The sequence below is a fragment of the Colossoma macropomum genome, unplaced genomic scaffold (genome assembly GCF_904425465.1).
Source record: "Colossoma macropomum unplaced genomic scaffold, Colossoma_macropomum, whole genome shotgun sequence".
NCBI lineage: Eukaryota > Metazoa > Chordata > Actinopteri > Characiformes > Serrasalmidae > Colossoma > Colossoma macropomum.
The window spans coordinates 14,164,339-14,184,446 of NW_023494808.1; the positions used below are offsets into that span (position 1 = coordinate 14,164,339).

A 20,108-nucleotide genomic window follows, 5' to 3' on the forward strand; every position below is an offset into this window, starting at 1 on the left:
GCTGTTTCATTTACTATCCAAAACCACCAGTGTATGGCAGCGTATTCCAGTCTTGCAAACATAATTGCAAAATTGCATTTTCATTTTGGCAGAGTAAATGCAATAGCAAATGGATGATTGTTTTTCCTTTTTTATTATGTCAGTGTTAGACCATTAAGACAATGAAAATGAAAAGTCAAAAGCACTTTGCTTTTCCATATTAACTTTAACAGCCATTATGCACAGACATGACAAATGCAAATACACATTTTGCATTGTATTTGAATAAAGTCTGGAATATGCTGCCAGTGAACCTAAACAAGTCCTTTGAGTTTTTATATGTAATATTTATGGTGTTAAAATAGTGGTCAATCCAAAAAAAAAAAAACAGTTTTCTTTGGGGGCTAGTTTGCTTTACAACACCCTTCTTTTATCACTCCATCATGAATTGAATACAATAAATTGATTAAAATATATTTTAGACCCCAAACTTCATCACAAAACGTCTGTGAAACAACGTCTCAGACTTCAGGCAATGTATCCATAACCATTTCATGTAACAACTCTCCATAAGGGAGCTTTTAGAGACATTGAACTCTTTAGCCGTCTGGTTCCTATCATCACCACCGTGAAAAATTCTGACTCTGTAAGTTTCTTTAGAACGAAGCATTTCACACCAAAGCACTCTGAATGACTCTGTTGACACATTAACTATTTATTTACGCAGAAATTTTGAAAAATCGGTGGAATTCTCATTTAAGTGGTTTCCCTATTTCAACCTACTGATCTAACGCGCCAGCTTTTTTTGAGTATACATTGGTCTACTACGCCATCTAGTGTTGATTAATATTATCAAACGATATATTTGAAAATAGCCTACTGTAGTTAGAATAGGAACAACCAACAAACAGTGGAATACAATGGGTTATTGATAACTGCCGGAAAATCTATTCAACCACTGAGATGTAAACATATTCTTAGCCATTTCATGCAAACGCTTTTCAAGAAGTTTCTCAAGAACTGAATATTTTAAATCAAACCATTCTGAATGGGTGTATTTACATACATGTTTGCATGTTAATTGTGCGTATTTTTTTTTGCTGGAATTTTTATTTAACAAACGGTTCATGTCTTCTTTTTCTGCTTTCATACAGGACGGTTAGGAACTCTAGTACTGTGGCTCGTTCTACTCGGGCTGCATTGTGTGCAACACAAATGACGTTCCTTTAACCCGAGTGTTCAGCTGACTTACATTTACGAAACCGTTACTAAATAAAGAATAATAACTTTTCAAAAATATGTATTTATTCAGCGTGAAAAATTTAACCCGCAGTGCCAAAGCGTGTGCTTTGCAGCGGTGGACAAAGTGGGCTTACTCGAATATCAGACTTGTTTATAAGCACAGCTTTAGCCATTCAGTGAAGTTCAGACATTGCTACTCCACTCAGCACAAACCTGTCCGTATCGGCTGCGCTTCAGGGTTTTGGGGTGACACTGCAACAGCAGGTAAACACAAGCAGCCTGACATCACACTTTCCCCACCTGCTTTCTGTTCATCCTTTGTCTTTCCCTTTCTTTCTTCTCTCCGTTTTCTTGATGTTATTCATTCATTCATGTACACAGAAGACCAAAAGTATCCAAACACCCTCTCAAGGGAATTTTTACATTTCTTCATAATAAGTTCAAAGTTATTCAGTGGTTTGGTGAGCATTGTAGAGAAACTTAAAGACTCAGATTTCTTTATAATGGTAAAAGTTATGGAGAGGAATTTGTGCCAAATTGAAAAGCAGTGGACAAACGCGAAATGCAATGTACACATGACATTACTCTTCCGTAGTGACATGCAGAGTACATGCTAAAATGAAAAGTAAAGCTTCTGTTATGTTGTTTTTTACGTCACTTGACCCCTTCACTAAAAAATGATACACAAGGATTTGCATTTTTAAAAAATGAAATGCAGATTCTGTGTCCGAATTGAATGCACACCACTTTGTAATGTAATGGAGACTTTCCACTGTGCAGGACTTTGCCTCATTGACCTCAACGAACTGCAGTCATAACAGTGAAATACAATGTACACATGACGTTACTTTTCCATACTATTATAAAAAGAAAAACTTGTACTTGTTTTCATGCTCTCTTTTTTGTTTTTCAAATGTCTCATTCAATTGCAACCAAAATAGAAAAATGCAATACACATGAGAGATTGCTTTAAAACAGCTACATGCACAAAATGTAAAAAAAATCTGCTACATTAATTTCACATTGTTTGAAGTACTGCACAGTGGAAAGCAATAGCTGTGCCTTTAGTACATTTCAAGGCGGGCTGTATTCAATACGGACACAAATTAGCATTTCTTGTTTTAAATGCAAATCTGCATGTATTGTATCATTTTCCCTTGCAACAGCCTTCATGCCCTTCATCTCCGCCATGGATGTATATTAAAAATTTGTTTAGGCCAAAACCGTATCTCAGAAGTATCGTATAACAATGTCTCGGTCACTAGTGTATTCATAACCATTTCATGCGGTAACATTCTGTGAGGTAGCTTTTAGAGGCCATAAACATTTGGACATCAGCAATAGTTAATTGGAAGTTTGCATGACAAAAATGCATATTTTAAATTCTCTCTCTGGTCTCTTTTACAGTAAGACAGATTCTGATGGACACACCCATTTACAGTCATATGCAAAAGTATGAACATGAATTACATATAACATGTTGATTTTCTAAATGAAAATAAGGTAACATGTCCTGTACAGGAAACACAATAAAATATGTACGCATATTTTAGAGTGCAATTTTTATTTATTTGCCTAGTGTAACATATTTGAAAAAAATTAAAACATGAACTTTAAAAGGTGACATAACTTTGGCACAGGGCATTTTTTATGTTTTATTTTTTCAATATGTTAGATTCAGCAAATAAACATTAATTGTGCATTAAAGTTTGCAGAATTGTTTTCTATGTGGAGGATGAGTACTTAATTTTACTCAGAAAGTCAATGAAACATTTGCAAACTTTCACATACCACTGTATTTCTTTTTTAATGTGATCTGGTTAAAGCCTCCTAGTCAATTTCTTCTATTAAATACTTTGGAATTGTTGAAAGTCTATGCATGGTTTGGTACTGTTAAGTCCCTTTTTGCTTTTTGGCCTTTTTAGGAACAGCCCTATTTTTTTGTTTACCTAAGCTAATCAAAATGCCCATAGTATACTGTACACTAACAAAATAAACTCACTTTTAATTGACGGTAATGTCATTAGGAGACGTAGATTTTTTAAAAGGCAGGTCTACTCTGAGTTTGAGGCCAGTGAAAGAAAACACCACCAGGGGGTGGCAAAAGATATTTATTTTTTACTTGCTTGCCCTCAGACTTTCACAGAACTATATTGTGGCTGGTAGACTCTACATTTCAAGGAGGCCTATTGTGAGTGCTGGCTTAGTGGTGCTACTTCTGTTAAGCTTGGCCAAGTGGTAGACTAGCTGATAGAGAAATATGATAATGCACAGACATGATTGCTGATGCAGGCTGTATGAAATGTGCAAGGTTTATTTAGTACAGATGTTTGCAGTTTGCTGGCTAAAAATGGCATCTCTAAAATGGCACTAGTGAAATCAGTGGCATGTTATAAGACTGAAAAAAAAACTTTCCCCATTAAGGTCTATTAAAAAAATAGTGATATATTCTGGATAGATTTGAGTTTTTAAAGAAATCGCTCTCTACTTTTTATTTATGTATATTAGAGAATTTTTAACCTGATTGTTTGAAATAACTTATTTCTTGGTCCAATATTTAACATGTGACAGTGGAAGATGCCACATTGCCTCACTACCTCCAGTCATTATTGCCAAGGTGTCAGTATCTAGTGTTTCTCTGATAAATAGAATAATCCATAGCACATTTTAACCATATTGATATTAAGGAAGCAATAGACTCACTTGTTATTGCTCATCTCTTTCTTTCTTTTTGTTGTCTAATATTGTTTTCTGTAATTCTCTTCTACAGTCCCCCAGCTCCTACAAGGTGGTAAACTGGACTTCCTTGTATTTGACTATCTGTCGGAAATCACCATGTCCCTACTCACAGCAGCCAAAACTAAGATGCCTGTAAGTGTTCTCAATTAAATGCTTTTGAGTTATATGATTTGATAAATGTCATTCTGTTTGTATATGTTATTTGTTGGTGGCCGTCACTGAAATATGTTATTATTGTCTGCTTAAAGCGGCATACACCTGTAGGTATTTCTAACAGTGGGTGTTCCTCTGCACTTTGTTTCCTCATGTTGGGAAATGGTGGCCACCAATGCTTTCTTGCTGGGTTTGGTGTTACCTCCGTAGCTAGCTTATGTTGGATATGAGAATGACCCATCAGACTTTCTGTGTTTTCATTCCATGACTCAGAAACACAGTGTGTCCTTGCTATTTATTATTCTTTTAAATTGCCAGGGGTGTTATTTTTTTATCTCATGGCTTAGCACCTGTTGAAGTGGGCATTAGCCAAACTGGTTTAAGGATGATGTATTTTCCCCAGTGTTCACTACCAACTTGGGGAACAAGGTTTCCTTTGAGGGTCACTGCTGTCTAGACTAGGTAATGCTGAGCCAGTACATCAGTAGAATTGCTAGCAAGTTCAGCTCTTTAAGAGGCCTGCCAAACTGAGCTTTGCCCTTCTGAACTTTTTATTCATAGCAGCTGCCTGTAGTTGTCTAGGAGAGTGGTCCTGCTTTCTCAAGTGAAAAACAATGTGTGGACATGGACCCTTCATAAACTATTCTGAGTTACTTCTACATGTGCTCAGGGTTCCAACATATTGAAAAAAAATTGACAGAATGACGCTTTGTGTTGCCTTGTCCTTTCTGCAGGTGCTGGTTAGAGCTTTAAGTAGGCCTGCAATTTTTATTCAAACCTGAATATAGCCTTGGAATATTCTGCCTGACCCGAGTCTGACCGACCCAGAATACTCTGATAAAACCTGACCGCTACTAATCAAAGATCAAATAAATTAGGGTACTTGTTAAGTTCATATGATCATTAATGAATCTAATTTTTAAAATTTTTAATTTTTTTTCTAATTATGAAAAGTAGCTTTAAAATCCACCTGAATTCATTTATTCATTAGTCAGTGCCTTTGACCAACAGAGTCATTTGAATAAACATTACGTAATGAATCTTGCTACCAACAACACAAATGACTTCAATTTGAGAGAAAAACTAAAGCAGAGGTAAATGCAGGCCAAATTCTTGTATAGAAACAATCATATAATTATGAACAGTCAGGTCCTGTCAGGTTCCAGCTGATATTTCAAGTTCTATCACTGCTTAATGATGGCACATCTGCATGCTTAAAGACATCAAAGACTTCCTGTTGGAAATTATAAATGGGTAAGCAGCTTCTCTTAAAGTAAAAATCTTCTACAAACACCTACCATGCATGCCCAGCAACTCTGATTTAGACTTGATGCTGTTGTTGCATTAATTTTTAGCTTCTTTAGAGTTCTGTCTGCTAGCCTATTGTGATTGTACTGGAAGTCAGGAATGGAGCAAAACTTTAGTCAGTCTGTTACTGGGTGATTTTCTAGAATAGGTGAGCTGAGGGGCACTCCGAAGCTGTCTTAAGGTTTTTGCTTGCTATAAGAGATCAGTCAGTGTTATAGCCCCTTTTCAAATGAAGGCTCTATCATTGAATTGCCTACTTGTTATCAGATTTTCTTATGGGCCTGTCAAAACCACTCAAGATCATTCAGTTTCAAAATGCTGGACCTCCAACTAGTGTTGTACAATGCATAGAAGGTTCAGTGCTTCTTTTTATACTACAACAATTGAATAATCTAACTTTGAATACTTTGCGTTCTTTGTGTAAATAGTGTAACACTATGAAACATTCATTAGACTAATTTGATGAGCATCATGATGCTACACTTGGTATCAAAGTCAAACTTCTAGTATCATGACTGCCTAGTACCAGCCCTGTTAAAGCGTAGAATAAGAAGATACAGCACAAAGTTATGTCAAGTATTTCAGTGCATTTACAGTACCCAAGGATCTTGACAGCAGTTTCTTAGCTTTTTCTAAATAATGTTGTGGTGTTTTAAGTGCCGCAATTGGCACATCCTCTTAAATTGATGTTTGTCATAGGATTTGATTTGTGGAAGCACTTAGGCTAGTCCTTGAAAAAATGTGACACAACCACAACAACATTTTAAATGTTAATTAACATGCATGTTGAAAGAACACATTTATTCAGTTGCTGTACATCTGTCTTTGTTCTTGATTTAATCTCTTCCAGAATATGGGCTATGCTCCTGACTTTGTTCTTGCTGCCATTTCTCCATTTATCAAGGACATAAGCCAAAAAGGTAAGACGGACAAGAGGAATGAGATTTGAAGTTGTTAAAAAGTTGAAAAAAAAATAGCATAGGTGAACATCAGTAAACATGTTCATAATTAGATACTGTGCATCTTCTCCTTAGCCTGAGATTTTGGGAAACTACCACATGTAGATGAATAATGTCAGAAAGAGACAACACAGTTCTGCATGACAGTTTCATATGTTCAAATTCTACATGACTCTATATATTCAGATGTGATATTGTGACCTGGAAATTAATATACTGACCATACTTGGCTTTGATTTCACATAAGGAAGAATGAGATTCTTTCATGATTAGCAGTTTAAGGGCAATTCAGTGATTTTTGAAAAAGTCTCTATAATTCAGTCATTAAAGTATGAACAAAATCATTTAGAGAGTTTTTAGTGTCTAATGTCACACTGTACGGAAGCTTACAAACTCAGCTTTCTTTACAGAGGTGGTGATAGGAACCAGGGGTCACAATGTCTGCAACACAAATGTAGCCATATTTGTGAAGGATTTTTTGTGAGGTGGCTTTTAGAGGTGTTAAACTCATTAGATAGTTTGGTTCCTATCACCACCACTGTGAAAAATTCTCTGTAAGTTCCTCTATAGCAGAGCATTTCAGACCACTCTGAATGACTTTGTTTACATTTTAAACACTTAATCATGCAGACATTGTAAATAAAATTGGTGTATTCTTTAATAGATGTCTTCTGACTTTGCTTCTCTAATTAAGAAAGTTTTCAGTCCATTATCACATGTTAGTATTGTTCAAGGCTGGAAGAAGTTAGAGCAAAGTAATGTTTTAATTTTATGTTTTAACTTTAAATTATATGTCAAGCTTTTTTTATTATATTTTCACTTTGAGCTCAAGCTAATGCACAAAAAGACATCTATAACAAAAGTGCCAATAATTCAAGTAGCACTGTAGTTGAAAAAGTTTACAGCGTCTCTGACAGCCTGTTCTTAAACTGTTACACTGTTGTTGTTTATTGGCCAGCTTTCTATATTCATAACCCAAATAGAGGAAAAAGTGCTAGGTTTTATCAAAAAAATTATGTAAATGTCAGAATCTATTTTTTTTTTCTAAACTGCTTATCCTTCTGAGTCGCGGGGGGGCTGGAGCCTAGCCCAGCAGTCATTGGGCGGAAGGCAGGAAAAGAATCTAAAATGATTTCTTCAAATTAAAAAAGAAGTTATTGTGACTGCAACCTCAAAAAATATTTGAAGTCTAAATAAGTGCTTGGAATTAACTACCCCACAGCTCTTCTTCTTCTACTTATTTACTTTACAGGTTTAGTTTGAGTGCATGGAACTGACAGTAAATGCTTTGGAACTTCAGCTTGTTTCAGTGCAACCCGTTACAGCAAAACAACCAACCTTAAGTGAGTTTTAGCCTAGAGCAGCTAGCTCTAGCACTGGAAGTTTTAGAAGTAGAGAAAGTGCCTCTGATCCCCATCTACGGCTGAGAAACAGGATCTAAAAATGTATTAAATAATGTGTACGTCATGTTTTATTTACTTTTACTGTTAAAACATTGGCTTATTATAGGGCCTTTAAAAGCTGTTAGGCTACAGTACAACAAATTGCCCACCGTCTCTGCCGTGGTTTCCCCGAGTGTCATTTACTGTCTAAGAAAAAATTGCGGTATTTTCCACTCAGCTTAAGTGTCCTAGAGTTAAAATATGAAAATTGTAAAAAAAAAAAAATATATATAAAACTGCATAGTTTTCCAGCGGCACCTATAGCTGAATTCCAGAGTGACTCTGCTATAACGACAGAAAATACCTTCTTTTTTATAGTGTGAATAGCACCTGGGCATGGCTTTGAAAATCACTTGCAGTCTGAAGTTCTCCAGCAGGGAGCACCCAAGTCACCATAAACCTACATCAGAAGGAGATCATGAACACATGTCACAGTAACAATGATTAAAATGACAGATGATGTTCATAAGAACAAAAAATAGAGTAAAAAAGTAGGTCAAATGTTTGACAATATAGAATCATATGCTAACAAAGAATATTGTGCTAATTATTTTTAGACATTGCCCAGGCCTAGTTGGAATGTATCAAGTTTGTGTCTTATGGATTTACTTTTTTAGGCTATCCAATTTTTTTTACCTAAATGGCAACTTTCACTTTACAAGCATCATTGCTCAATTCTGATTTTTTGCTCAGATTCAGCTGTTTTAACATGATGGTTCACATTTGTGTAGGTATGTGCCTCAAATTTGCCATTAATGGGAAGGAACCTGTGTCCTGAAACAACCCGCTTGTGCACATCCGAATCAATGTCAGGTAAATGAATGGTTCTAAATTGGGTACATATCCGATTCGTGGCCATGTGACTTTATTGAGAATGGTCAGATCAGAATTCCTGTGGGTTTTCAGTGTTAATGTGGCAGCTGCACTGAACATGAAGTAAGTCCTAGTAAATGCTTAAGAAGCAATGCATCTTTTCCTGCCTTCGTCTTGCTGTAATAATGAATAACTGAGAGCTGTTCAGAGCAAATTATCTTTGCAAGGAAGACTTGTTTTTGCTTCTTTGTAAGTTTGTTGTTTATGACGCACACGGTTCATTCATGTGACGTTATTGAGTTGGATGTGTGCATGTGGGTAATCTGGTCACATTAATGGTGTGCGAGACAAATGTGAGCCATCAAGGCAGAAAGAGTAAAAAAATTGGAATTGAGCAAGGAGGTTTGTAATGTGAATGTAGCTTTAGATTTTTATACAGTTATACAGTAAATATGTACAGGGCAGTGATAAGATTCTGTTGTGTTCTGTTGTGTTTCCTGCAGGTATTCGTGTGGTTAGCAATGCTGGTGGCGTGAATCCTCTCGCCTGTGCCTCTGCTATACAAGAAGTGGTGCAGAAAGCAGGTCTAGACCTGAAAGTTGCGGTGGTAACTGGTGATGACCTAATGCCACAGGTGAGAAGAGTGCAGGCATCTTCTAACCACATAAAAAAATATCTGCTTATGATTTTTGCTTGTAATTGTGCTGAATATTACCTGTCTGAATCTATACAAATGGGAACAAAACAAACTAATAATAGTAGTTGATGGAGTAGTTGACCTGCTTGTTGCACTTTAAGTAGGTATTCTGAAACTTTTCCTCTCTCTCATTGGACATATTGTCTTGCTGCGTGGCTTGCTGTTTCTGAGCTCTTACTCATATCCCATATGTCTGTTTATAATTTATACTTCTTGCAGTATTGGCAAATTGGACAGATCCTCAAGCAAGTCACCCCTAAATCGAATTACTTGTGCCTTTAGAAGATTTACATAGCTTGGCAGATCTCTAAATATCAGGATCAAGTCAGCCGTTTTCTTTAAATAATAAATAAAATAATAAACAATTTACAAACAGTTAACCTTAATTATCCTTAAGACCTTTTCACACCTGAAAATTGTGTTATTAATTATTTAGGGCTTTCAAATGTAACGTGTTTTTTTTTAACAAACCTAATTTCTGTTGCATTGAAGGTCTTTCCCTAGTTTGACCCTTCAAACCATATGTAGTAGTCCTGGCTGAACCCCAGCTGCTCGTGCCCTTTATGTTGCTATAATAGAATCTGTGATTGTACCCTTGTTTAGGTTCATGTGCACACCACATTCTCATGATGAAAATACTGTTATTGAGATGTTGAAAGTAATAAATACATTGTGATGAAGCTTGATTTGTCCACTCATATAGCTGTAACAAAATAGACTGCTTTTAAATTGAAACACTCTTTGTTTAGGGTAAAATTTGAGCAAATAAAATGATTAACTTCACGAAATAATGAAGTAATAATATTTATTAATTGTGATTTTTAATTCTGATTACAGATGCAGTCCACAAAACAGAACAAATTCAGCATGGAAGATGTGTAATATGTCAGAAATCAGAGAATCAGAATGACTTATAGTACAGACTAGTTAAGGCATGCTTTTAGTACATCCACAGAAATTATAGTACAAATATATTTCCTTGGAAAATTTCTAGTAATCTCAAGTAATGTGTATGAGTGGAATTGTATGCGAATTTAAGATACAGCACTTTGAACTGCATCAAAATAGAATCCCAGCAGCAACATGACATTAAAGTAAATTAAAAGAGCTTCTTACTGTCATATGCAAAACACCCCCGGACAAATTAAGTTTTGTGGATTTTCTAACAGAAAATAAGTTAACATCCATCAAGGAACTTAAATGTGGCATTTTTCTGCACATTTCAGTCCACAGTTTCTACAAACTCAATTCCAAAACTGTTGCGACAACATGTAAAATGCAAATGAAACATAAAGCAGTGATTTATGAATCTATTTTGACATGTCTTTGAACAAAAACAGTACAAAGACAAGATATACAATGTTTCATCTTATCAACTTCATTGTTTGTTTGTAAATATAAGTTCATTCTAAAATTGATGCCAGCAAAAAAGTCAGGACAGGGCACTTTTAGACTAGGAACACTGTGAAGTGTTTAAAAAACATTTTAAGTAGGGGGTACAATTATGCTTGGGTATAAAAGGAGCATCCAGGAAAAGCTTAGTCCTTTTTGAGTGAGGATGGTCAGGGCTCACCACTTTGGCAAAAATGCATTGGCAAAAAAATCCAGCAATTTAAAAATAATGTTTCCCAGCAAGTGATTGCAAGGATTTTAGGTATTTCACCCTTTACAGTGCGTATTATCATCAACAGATTCAGGGAATCCAAAGAAATCTCTGTGCGTAAAAGAAAAGGCCAAAAACTACAAATTAAGGCCATGACCTTAAGCTCTGCCAGACAGCATCCAGACAAAACATCAAATTTTGTGTTTTTAATCCATTTCCAATTTAATCCAGGTCAAGCAGAACTTACTGTTTTTATTAGCATTACACATATTGTCTAAACTTTTTTGGAATTGGGTTTGTATTTATTTGCTGAGTTTAAGATATGAAACATAAAATATAAAATGACTTTTGCACCGGCCACATTTTATATGTATAATCAGTTATTGTGCATTACTTTGTGCAAAAGTGTGTTCACTTAGAATTGTGTTTCAATTAGAAAACATATTCAACACAGTTCTTTCCATAAGCTACTGCTAACGTAAGAAAAAAAGAATCTTAATTGTTTCTCTCTCTTTAGAAAGACTCTCTGAGTATGCTGAGGATGGCTGATGTAGAAGAAAAGAAACCACTTCCCAAAACTGTACACAGTATGAATGCGTATCTGGGGTAAGAGGAAAGTGTCAATGTGATTGACATTGACTTGCAGTCAATAGCATTTTCCATTGTGGTTCCTATTGTTCCCTAATCAGATACACATAAAAATCACATCACTTCAATATCATGTTAATACAGACCAAAAACGTTGTTTTACTGTAGATTATCTATGAGAAATGGTTTTAAGCATTTAAACAGACATTCACAGTGCAGTTCTGCTTGTATATACACTCACTCTTCTCCATCCCCCAAAAGTTGTGCTACACTCATGTTTTAAGTAGCTGCTCTGGAATGCCCTTCCCCCACCATTTCTCTGCTTTGTTTTAAGTCCACATTCAAAGCTGTCCTTTAAACCAAGCCTTCCTTGAACACCTCCCTCTCAGTGCTCCAGATTTTTTCTTTCTCTGTTTCCTCTTCTCTTACTTATGATTCAGTGGTGTTATTGGGGTGTTTTTGTAAGGTGTCACATGACGATGTTGGTGTTCTTGTAACGGTTGTTTTTCCTTCTTCTTATTCTGCTTCTTCTTGGTCTACTTTTTGTCTTCTTAAAGGAAGCCTTAAAGGAAAGTATCAAATCCATTGCACATTGAAATCAATGGATTTTTCTATTGATTGATTGATTCTGTCTTTATTGTGTCTTGATTAGTTGGCTGACCAAACCATAAAGATACCCATTCTGGAAAATGCAAATACACTGTCTAGCATGAAGGAGTTCTTGAGTATTTCACAATGCAGTATGCAGTACTGTGCTAAAGTCAGAAACCGCCCTTTATTTATTTAAGCTCCAGTCAAAACAGCCAAGTACAAATGATTCATTTTCAAGAACTATTTCTAAAGAGATTAGATGTAAGATAATCCACTTGCACAAGTTATAAAATAAGTGGAGAAAACAGGAGCTTCCAACATGGGAATTTCATAATTAAATGATTAAAAAGTAAATTATTAAAATATTTTTATTTGTAGAGACTTTAGAGTAACTTTCTGTTAAACATATTTTTTCTGCTTTTTTTCTTGATGCTGAAAAATGGCTAACTGTACTGGCTGTGTTGACTAAAAATCATACACATTTAAAGTGGTCTCTGACTTTTGCACAGTACTGTAATCACTGACAAAAATGTCACAGTCTCCAGCCTGAATAGTAAATGTAATGTTGTGTGAGATTCTGGTGTTGTTCTCTGCTTCCTGCAGTGCTGTCCCTATAAAGCGATGCTTGGACCTTGGGGCTAATATTGTTGTGACCGGACGCTGTGTCGACAGTGCAGTAGTGCTTGGACCGCTGATGCATTCGGTACGTTTTGTCGTTATGACTGATTTCCAAAATCAGCTTGTGATCACGGGAAATTAAACATAATTGTATACACTATAGAATTTGAGCCAGAATTTACATGTGTATTCAGTTGTTTTTCTTCATGTTAAAATATTTCTTCTCACTGTACAAAATTAGACATGTCTTATTTTGTAAGCAGCAAGTGCAGGTCAACTTGGCATTAAAATTTAGTGCATTATCTTTGTTCAATAGTGTTGTATATTTTGACAGTTTGGTTGGGAGCAGAGTGACTTTGACCTCCTGGCTGCTGGAAGGTACTGTAACTGTAAAGTACAATGTAATATATTTGTTAAGTGGCATATGTGAAAGCCACTTAGCAAAAGATCAAGTAGAACTACACATCTAGGTACACGTTGTAAGGCTAAATGAGCAGTTTGTTGTTTCTTACATAAACTGCAGTAATGGTTTGGATGATTGTGTCTGTATTGAGCAGGCTAATAACGTTTCTAAGGCTACAAGAAAAGTAAACAGAGTCAGCTGTAGCCAAATTGCCAAATATGTCCTGTGGCACACAATAAATGGGAAACATAATGAATAAGATTACATGCAAGAAACTCATGCACAATAGTATCACAATATCAGTATTGGTATATGCAGTTGTATACAAAAGTCTAGACATCCCTAGTCAAATGACATGGTTTTGTTGATTTTCTGTGAAAATTTGCAAAAGAATGCCATATATAAGTTTGGTCCCTGTAGAGGATGTGTTAGAAAATCATGTCATTTCACCTAGGGTGATCCACCTTTTGCATATGATTATAATTTATTTTAAAAAAGTGCCACCAGAAAGATGCTTATATTCTGACCAATATTTAAAACTGAAACTGTATTTATTGCACTCCAGAAGAGCAGAATATTTAGGTGATGCTGTTCTACAGTCCCAAAATGTCTGTATTTTATTCTTATATTATACAAGTTATAAATGTGTATGTATCAGCATCGGCATAGGCATTCGTAGATATATACATGAAAAATAATGGCATGCGCCCACAATTCCCACATTGGTGTATCCCTACAAATAACATATGTATTGGCTAGACTTTATGAGCTAGCAATCTTGGAATGAAATTCAAAAGTTAAAACCTTAGTTAAACTATAAAGAGTTTCATTTATTTTGTTTTTAGCCTTCTTTTATATTTTTATCTATACAGTGCCCATCGTTGTAGGCCTTATAAGATCATACCTCCTATACTAAATAGATTCCATCCTTTTCAAATAGTTTAAATAGGATACAGACATTTTGACTTGCTTTCTGTGTAGCCTTTTGGATGCTTAGCAGCTTGCTGATTACAGACCTAGCTTTCAGAATAAGTCTTTCTGGTAAATCTTAAAGATTTAGTGAATAAGTAAATACTGTTCATTTATCACATTTAAAATACGTCAGCCGAATGCATTATTAACAAGTAACACACTTCTCCCTCACCTTTAGCCTCGCAGGACACCTGATAGAATGTGGTGCTCAAGTCACTGGTGGGATTTTTACAGATTGGCATAAAGTTCCAGACTGGTAATTGTGTTGACCCCCTTCTTGAGTGTTTTAGAAAAGTTGATACTGTTGCTTCATTTTTAAACTTTGTTCCCAAATGTTTTCTTTCCACTGTAGGGATAACATGGGCTTTCCAGTGGTTGAATGTTTGGCAGATGGCTCATTTACACTGTCCAAACCTCCCAAAACTGGCGGGCTGGTCTCATTTGGTACAGTGGCAGAGCAGCTAGTTTATGAAATTGCAGACCCACAGCGTTACCTCCTACCTGATGTCTCTTGTGACTTCTCACAGGTCACCATCACTGAAATACCAGGTGGGGCAAGTGACTAACATCCTACATGAAATGATACTACTAAACACAAAGATAATGGTAATTCTTTCATACCTTAATGATTTAAAAGCTTGTTGACTCAGTCAAGTAATTATTTCATTGAAGCCTCAATCAAAAATGGAGATCATACAATCAAGACACATATTTAGCTTGGTTTTGGTTTAAAAGGAATGCTAAGTGTTCTTTAGGAATGCTCAGGTAATCTTCTTTAACTGTGTGGTTTACATGCTGATATAAGGTGGAAGCTATGCTTGTATGTGCAGCCTGTTGTAGTACATAAGCTAAATTTATGTCTCAAATTTAAGGTGTGAATGGAGGAGCTGTCAGAGTACGTGGAGCAAAAGGATCACCTCCGTCAAGTGACTACAAGGTAACTCTTTGAAACAAAACATTTACTGAAACACAATGACATCAAGGTCCCATTTGAAAATTTAAACTGCAGCAGACTCTCCAGGCCCCTTCACTTCTGCTGTATAGGGCAGCCTAAATGTTGTTTGTACTTTACGCTGTCAGAAAAAGGTACTGTATAGGTAAATTTTTGTTCATCAAAAATACCAATGTATATGTACACTCAAAAGTACAACAGTGATCTTTAGGGTTCATTTGAGTACCTTAAATGAGTTTTAATGGTAAACTACGTTCACTTTGGTATTCAGTCAGGTATCGAAGGGGTAAGAGTGACGATCCTACTCAGTGACAACATGACCAGTTATACTGTTGTGGAAGGCAAGTGACAGTGCTGGGATATGATCTGGGGACGTAGTGATAGAGCCAAACTCTATAATTGTTGAAACAGTAAATATAACTGGTTATCTTAGCTCAGAGATGTCCAAAGTCTGGCCCCAGGGCCAAATGCGACTCGCAGATTGCTATAAATCAGCCCTCCAGCCTGTATGTTGCAATATTTCCTTTCACTTGACGGTGGCAGCAGTGCTGTATATGCACAGTTAGTTTACAATTAACCTACAAATGAATTTATTGAATGACATTTAGTCATGACTACACAAACAGTGCAGCTGACAGTGACAACCAGCAGTTTTAAGAGTAATGAAGCACTTACTTATTGAGAGCCATAACAAATGTGTGCCTTATTATTAATATTACAATACATTATGAAAGCTACTACAGACATTGCAATAAATATTCAGGGGACAAGGAGGCACCTAAAGCAGTTTTTTCACTCACAGAGTCAGATATGTGACTGTAGCATAATACTTGACACAGTTCTTATTTGATTTGACTTGGTCAATTCAGGAAGCACCTGTTGGACTGGATTGCAAAAGACCAGTTACAAACAATCGGCAGTTTAGGGTCATTCACATTCCAAGCCATTAGCAGTAAATGACACCCAGGCACCCTTATGGATTTTCATGTGACGTCACACATAGTGGCAGAAAAGGGCTCATGTAGATTAGCGATGTGCATTGTAAACAACACCATGTTACCTTGTGGTTATGTAGTGAATTTTATGGAAGGTTTTATGGAGGGGTTTTCTGATTGTTAAAACCACCATGGAATGTTTACCATTCTCTGTGAACATAAACTCAAGAGTTATTAGCGGCTCTAACTTGGCAATTCCTGACTGTGGCTTTGACTAGTCATTTCTCAATAAAAGACCATAATCCTCATCTCTGACAAACCCTTTTCACATGAATGTTTGGTGAGTGAGTCAGCAGTGGTCAGCAGTGAAACACGTCAATAATCTCATAAATGAAAGCCCACTTAATGATGCTTTTGTTGGATTTTTGTGGTTAAGCTTCCTACAGCAATCTGTAGCTCAGGATCAAAGGAATGTCTCTACATTAAACCATTATTTTTCCCAAGGTCTGTGCCACATACATGGATGGCTTCAGGACTACAGCAGTTTGTCCAGTGGGTGGTCCTAGAGCTGCAGAAAAAGCCAGAAGGACAGCAGAGAGCATTATCAAAAGGTTAATTGATTGCCTTCACATATTATTGAATTTGTCTTTGATATAGTATTTATTAAAAAAAAAAAAACAGAACTCTGAACTTGTCAAGCTGACATACAGAGCTTTTACAGTGAGAGGAATTAAGTATTCTGACATTTTTGTTTTGTTACTTAATATACTTCCATATATCCAACTTTAGACAAAATGTCATAATTTTTTACTTTAAATGTGAACAAAAGAGTAAATGTATTCATAAACATAAAAAAGATATGTGAAATCAACAGAGAAAAAGTATTCAGACACTCTTATGGATGCACAATGATATGGGAATCATCTCAGTACTGGCAGATATTTGCTTAAAAAATGTCAGCATCAAACAGATGTCTAGATTTGACTTTAAACTGATATTTGATGTATTTATTGTACTCTGAAAGAGCAGAATGTTTAGGCCCACTAGGCTACTGTGCTGAAATGACTGCATTCTTTTTTGTTTTTTTCATTTTACTGCATTTGTAACTCTCAACAAATAAGGATTGTATTTCTCTTTAAGGCTATTTCAGTTTGATGTAGTCTCAATTTCTACATTTTATAAATGTTTTTGCATCTCCATGGGCATATATACACATGAAAATATTGGGTATCGGCATCGCCCACAAAATTCCATATCACTGCATCCCTAGACACTATATTAAAAACATATACACCAATGAACCAAAACATTTCAACCTGCCTAATATGCTGTTGGTCCTCCACGTGCCACCAAACCAACTCCAACCTGCCAAGGTATCTGGCACCAAGACATTAGCAGCAGATTTGGAAGGTCCTGAAAGTTGCGAGGTGGGGCTACCCATGGATTGGACTTGTTCCAGGACATCCCACAGATGATTGATCAGATTGAGATCTGGGGAATTTTGGAGGCGAGGGCAACACCTTGATGTCTTGGTCATGTTCCTTAAACCATTCCTGAAAAATGCATGCAGTGTGGCAGGGAGCATTGTCCGGCTGAAAGAGGCCCCTGCCATTGTGGAATACCATTGCCATCATGGCATATACCTGGTCTGCAACAATGTTTAGATTTATGGCACATGTTAAATTAACGCCCACACGAATGCCCGGACCAAGAAGAACATTGCCCAGAGCTTTACAGTCCATCCTCCAGCTTGTCTTGTTCCCACACTGCATCCCAGTGCCATCACTTCCTCAGAATGGATAGCCTTGATAGCCCCTAAGCCTCAGGTGCCCTACACACCGTTGCCGGTTTATGGTTTGTTCCTTCTCGGACCACTGTCAATAGGTCACACCACCACTGACCAAGAGGAACCCACAAGCCTTGCCATTTCAGAGATACCCCGACCCAGCTGTTTGGCCATAGCGATTTGGCCCTTGTCAAAGTAGCTCAGGTCTGCAACTCTGCCCAACCATCTGTGAGTGGTAATATTGCTTTGCCTCATCAGTATGCAAAAGTTACAAAAAACAGTTTCTGATTATTAAGGCTGCAAGGAAAAGTGTTCTTTATGTAAATTGCCCCTGGTGTCATTATAAAAGCCATTGCCATTGGTTGGGAAAATTCACTCAGCAACTAGCAGTTGTGGTGAAGGAGATTTGTCTGGCATGATACTGTTAAACAACACTCATTGGCAGAAGCTATAAAGGTATAGCAAAGACTTTAAATATCTCTGTCAGTACAACTGGTTTCATAGTGTGCAAGTGGAAAATTCAAGGTATGCAATGCAAGACTTGATAACACAGCCTCAGACTAGTGATAAGGAAGGTAAGAAAGAAGCCAGTACACAGGGGACAGTAAGCAATAAACTGCACCCGTTCCTACACCCCTTGCAAAATTCCTCTGCTAAAAAAATAGAATAAAGCTGCGCATTAAAAAGTTTCACACAAGCGTTTAGACAAGTCCTTATTCTGTTTTGGAGCAGTGTACTCTGGTCTGACAAAACAAAAGTAAAACTCCTGGGCAATAATTCAGCTTGTCATATTTGGAGAAAGAAGGTTTCCGTATATGATCTAAAGAAGTATGAAGGTGGGAGCATCATGACATATGGTTGCTTCTCTGCAAATGGATTTGGTTGTCTACATTTTTCTGTCAATTTCATTTTTAAATGTATCTTTGTTTATGCTTATGAATACGTACTTTTTGTTTACATTTATAATTGTTTATACAATTCCTGAGCTGCATGAAATTAAACTTCAGAATTGTCTTATATTCTCTTTAGGACCAGGCGCATCTTCAGACAGCTGGGTCTGGAGGATTACAGTGGCGTCAACATCCAGGTTCTGGGTGCTGAGGATACATATGGACCACATGCAAGCAACAGTGTAAGCAATATATTAATATGTAATATGAAAGTAACATAAATTCAGTATCCAGATCAGAACACATTGAATTTCTTTATCTATAACCACTAACCCTAAGTCATGCAAAGGTCAGAACAGGGTTTTTTTGTATTTGTTTAAGAAAACCACTTTGGCCCACATAGATTTTACTTTTCACAGCCTGAGCCTGTCACATACAATGTTATAACTGTCTACAAGGTAAAGTTCATTGCCAAAATACAAACCTCCTTTCCAAAAAAGTAGGTGCAGTGTGACTTATATCAGAAGAATGCCAAAAAATCTGCTTTCAAACCTGGATCAGTTGGTCTTATGTACCCAATTGATTTTGAAGTGTTGCCCCATATTTTTGGATCATGGTGCAGACAATTTACCAAAAACACTTTTTTTACCATTTCCAATTTAATACAGGTCAACCAAAACCCTTTTATTAGCATTTTTCATACTGTCACAACTTTTTTGAAATTTGGATTTGTATTAATGAAAACTGATGTCACTCACTCTGTCAGTGTTGAACCAGGTGATTGATCTGAAGAATGTTACTCATAAATGTTATATTGATCCATTGTGTAGGGCCATCGGGAAGCAGTTCTTTGGATGGCTGTCCGTCACAAGCAGAAGAAAGCCCTGGAGTTTTTCTCCAGAGAAGTGGCTCCAGCAGGAACTGGAATGGGTAAGTGACATTATGGTGCAGTTGTACAGTTTAAACTGTACAGTTTCACAGCTTAAAACAAAACTGTTTAAAACTGCTGTGACTACTACTACTGTAAGTCTGAGGCATATCTATCATTTAGAAATGTAAAAATTAGAGATACATGCAGTATTGGCAGATAGTTAAGTAATAGATAGCAAAAAATGTAGCAGTACAGGACAGATGTTTACATTTGACAGATATTTTAAACCGAAATTTGATTTTGCATTAATTGTGTCCTGGACGAGCAGAATATATAGGTGACGTATGCTAACCCTTACATTACATTTATCTACCATGCTAAGCCAGGTTGATTAAGTTCCATTTTCTACATTGTATTAATGTATATGTCTGTATTAGCTTTTTTTTTTAGCTTTTTACACTGACAGATATGTGAAAAACATTGGATATTGGCATTGTCCTAGAATTCCCATGTCACTGCACCCATAAAAAACATCATGTAACATAAAATACAGCATATTTTACAGAA

General features: G+C 36.4%; 1 protein-coding gene across 3 annotated transcripts in view; it reads left to right on the forward strand.

The window, feature by feature from the left end:
* The first annotated feature begins 1,191 nt into the window (after positions 1-1,191).
* LOC118798187 overlaps positions 1,192-20,108 on the forward strand; it is a 29,337-nt gene continuing 10,420 nt past the window's right edge. For 2 of the 3 annotated variants that reach the window (XM_036557554.1, XM_036557555.1), the window contains exons 1-13: positions 1,192-1,485; positions 3,992-4,092; positions 6,272-6,341; positions 9,139-9,269; positions 11,453-11,541; positions 12,718-12,817; positions 13,067-13,110; positions 14,286-14,363; positions 14,460-14,656; positions 14,980-15,044; positions 16,499-16,605; positions 18,810-18,912; positions 19,501-19,600. In XM_036557554.1, the coding sequence (XP_036413447.1) occupies positions 1,278-1,485; positions 3,992-4,092; positions 6,272-6,341; positions 9,139-9,269; positions 11,453-11,541; positions 12,718-12,817; positions 13,067-13,110; positions 14,286-14,363; positions 14,460-14,656; positions 14,980-15,044; positions 16,499-16,605; positions 18,810-18,912; positions 19,501-19,600 (1,393 nt within the window). In that variant the 5' untranslated portion in view covers positions 1,192-1,277. Of the gene's footprint in view, positions 1,486-3,991; positions 4,093-6,271; positions 6,342-8,553; positions 8,636-9,138; positions 9,270-11,452; positions 11,542-12,717; positions 12,818-13,066; positions 13,111-14,285; positions 14,364-14,459; positions 14,657-14,979; positions 15,045-16,498; positions 16,606-18,809; positions 18,913-19,500; positions 19,601-20,108 lie in introns of those variants that run through there. The other variant, XM_036557556.1, reaches the window with a different exon arrangement.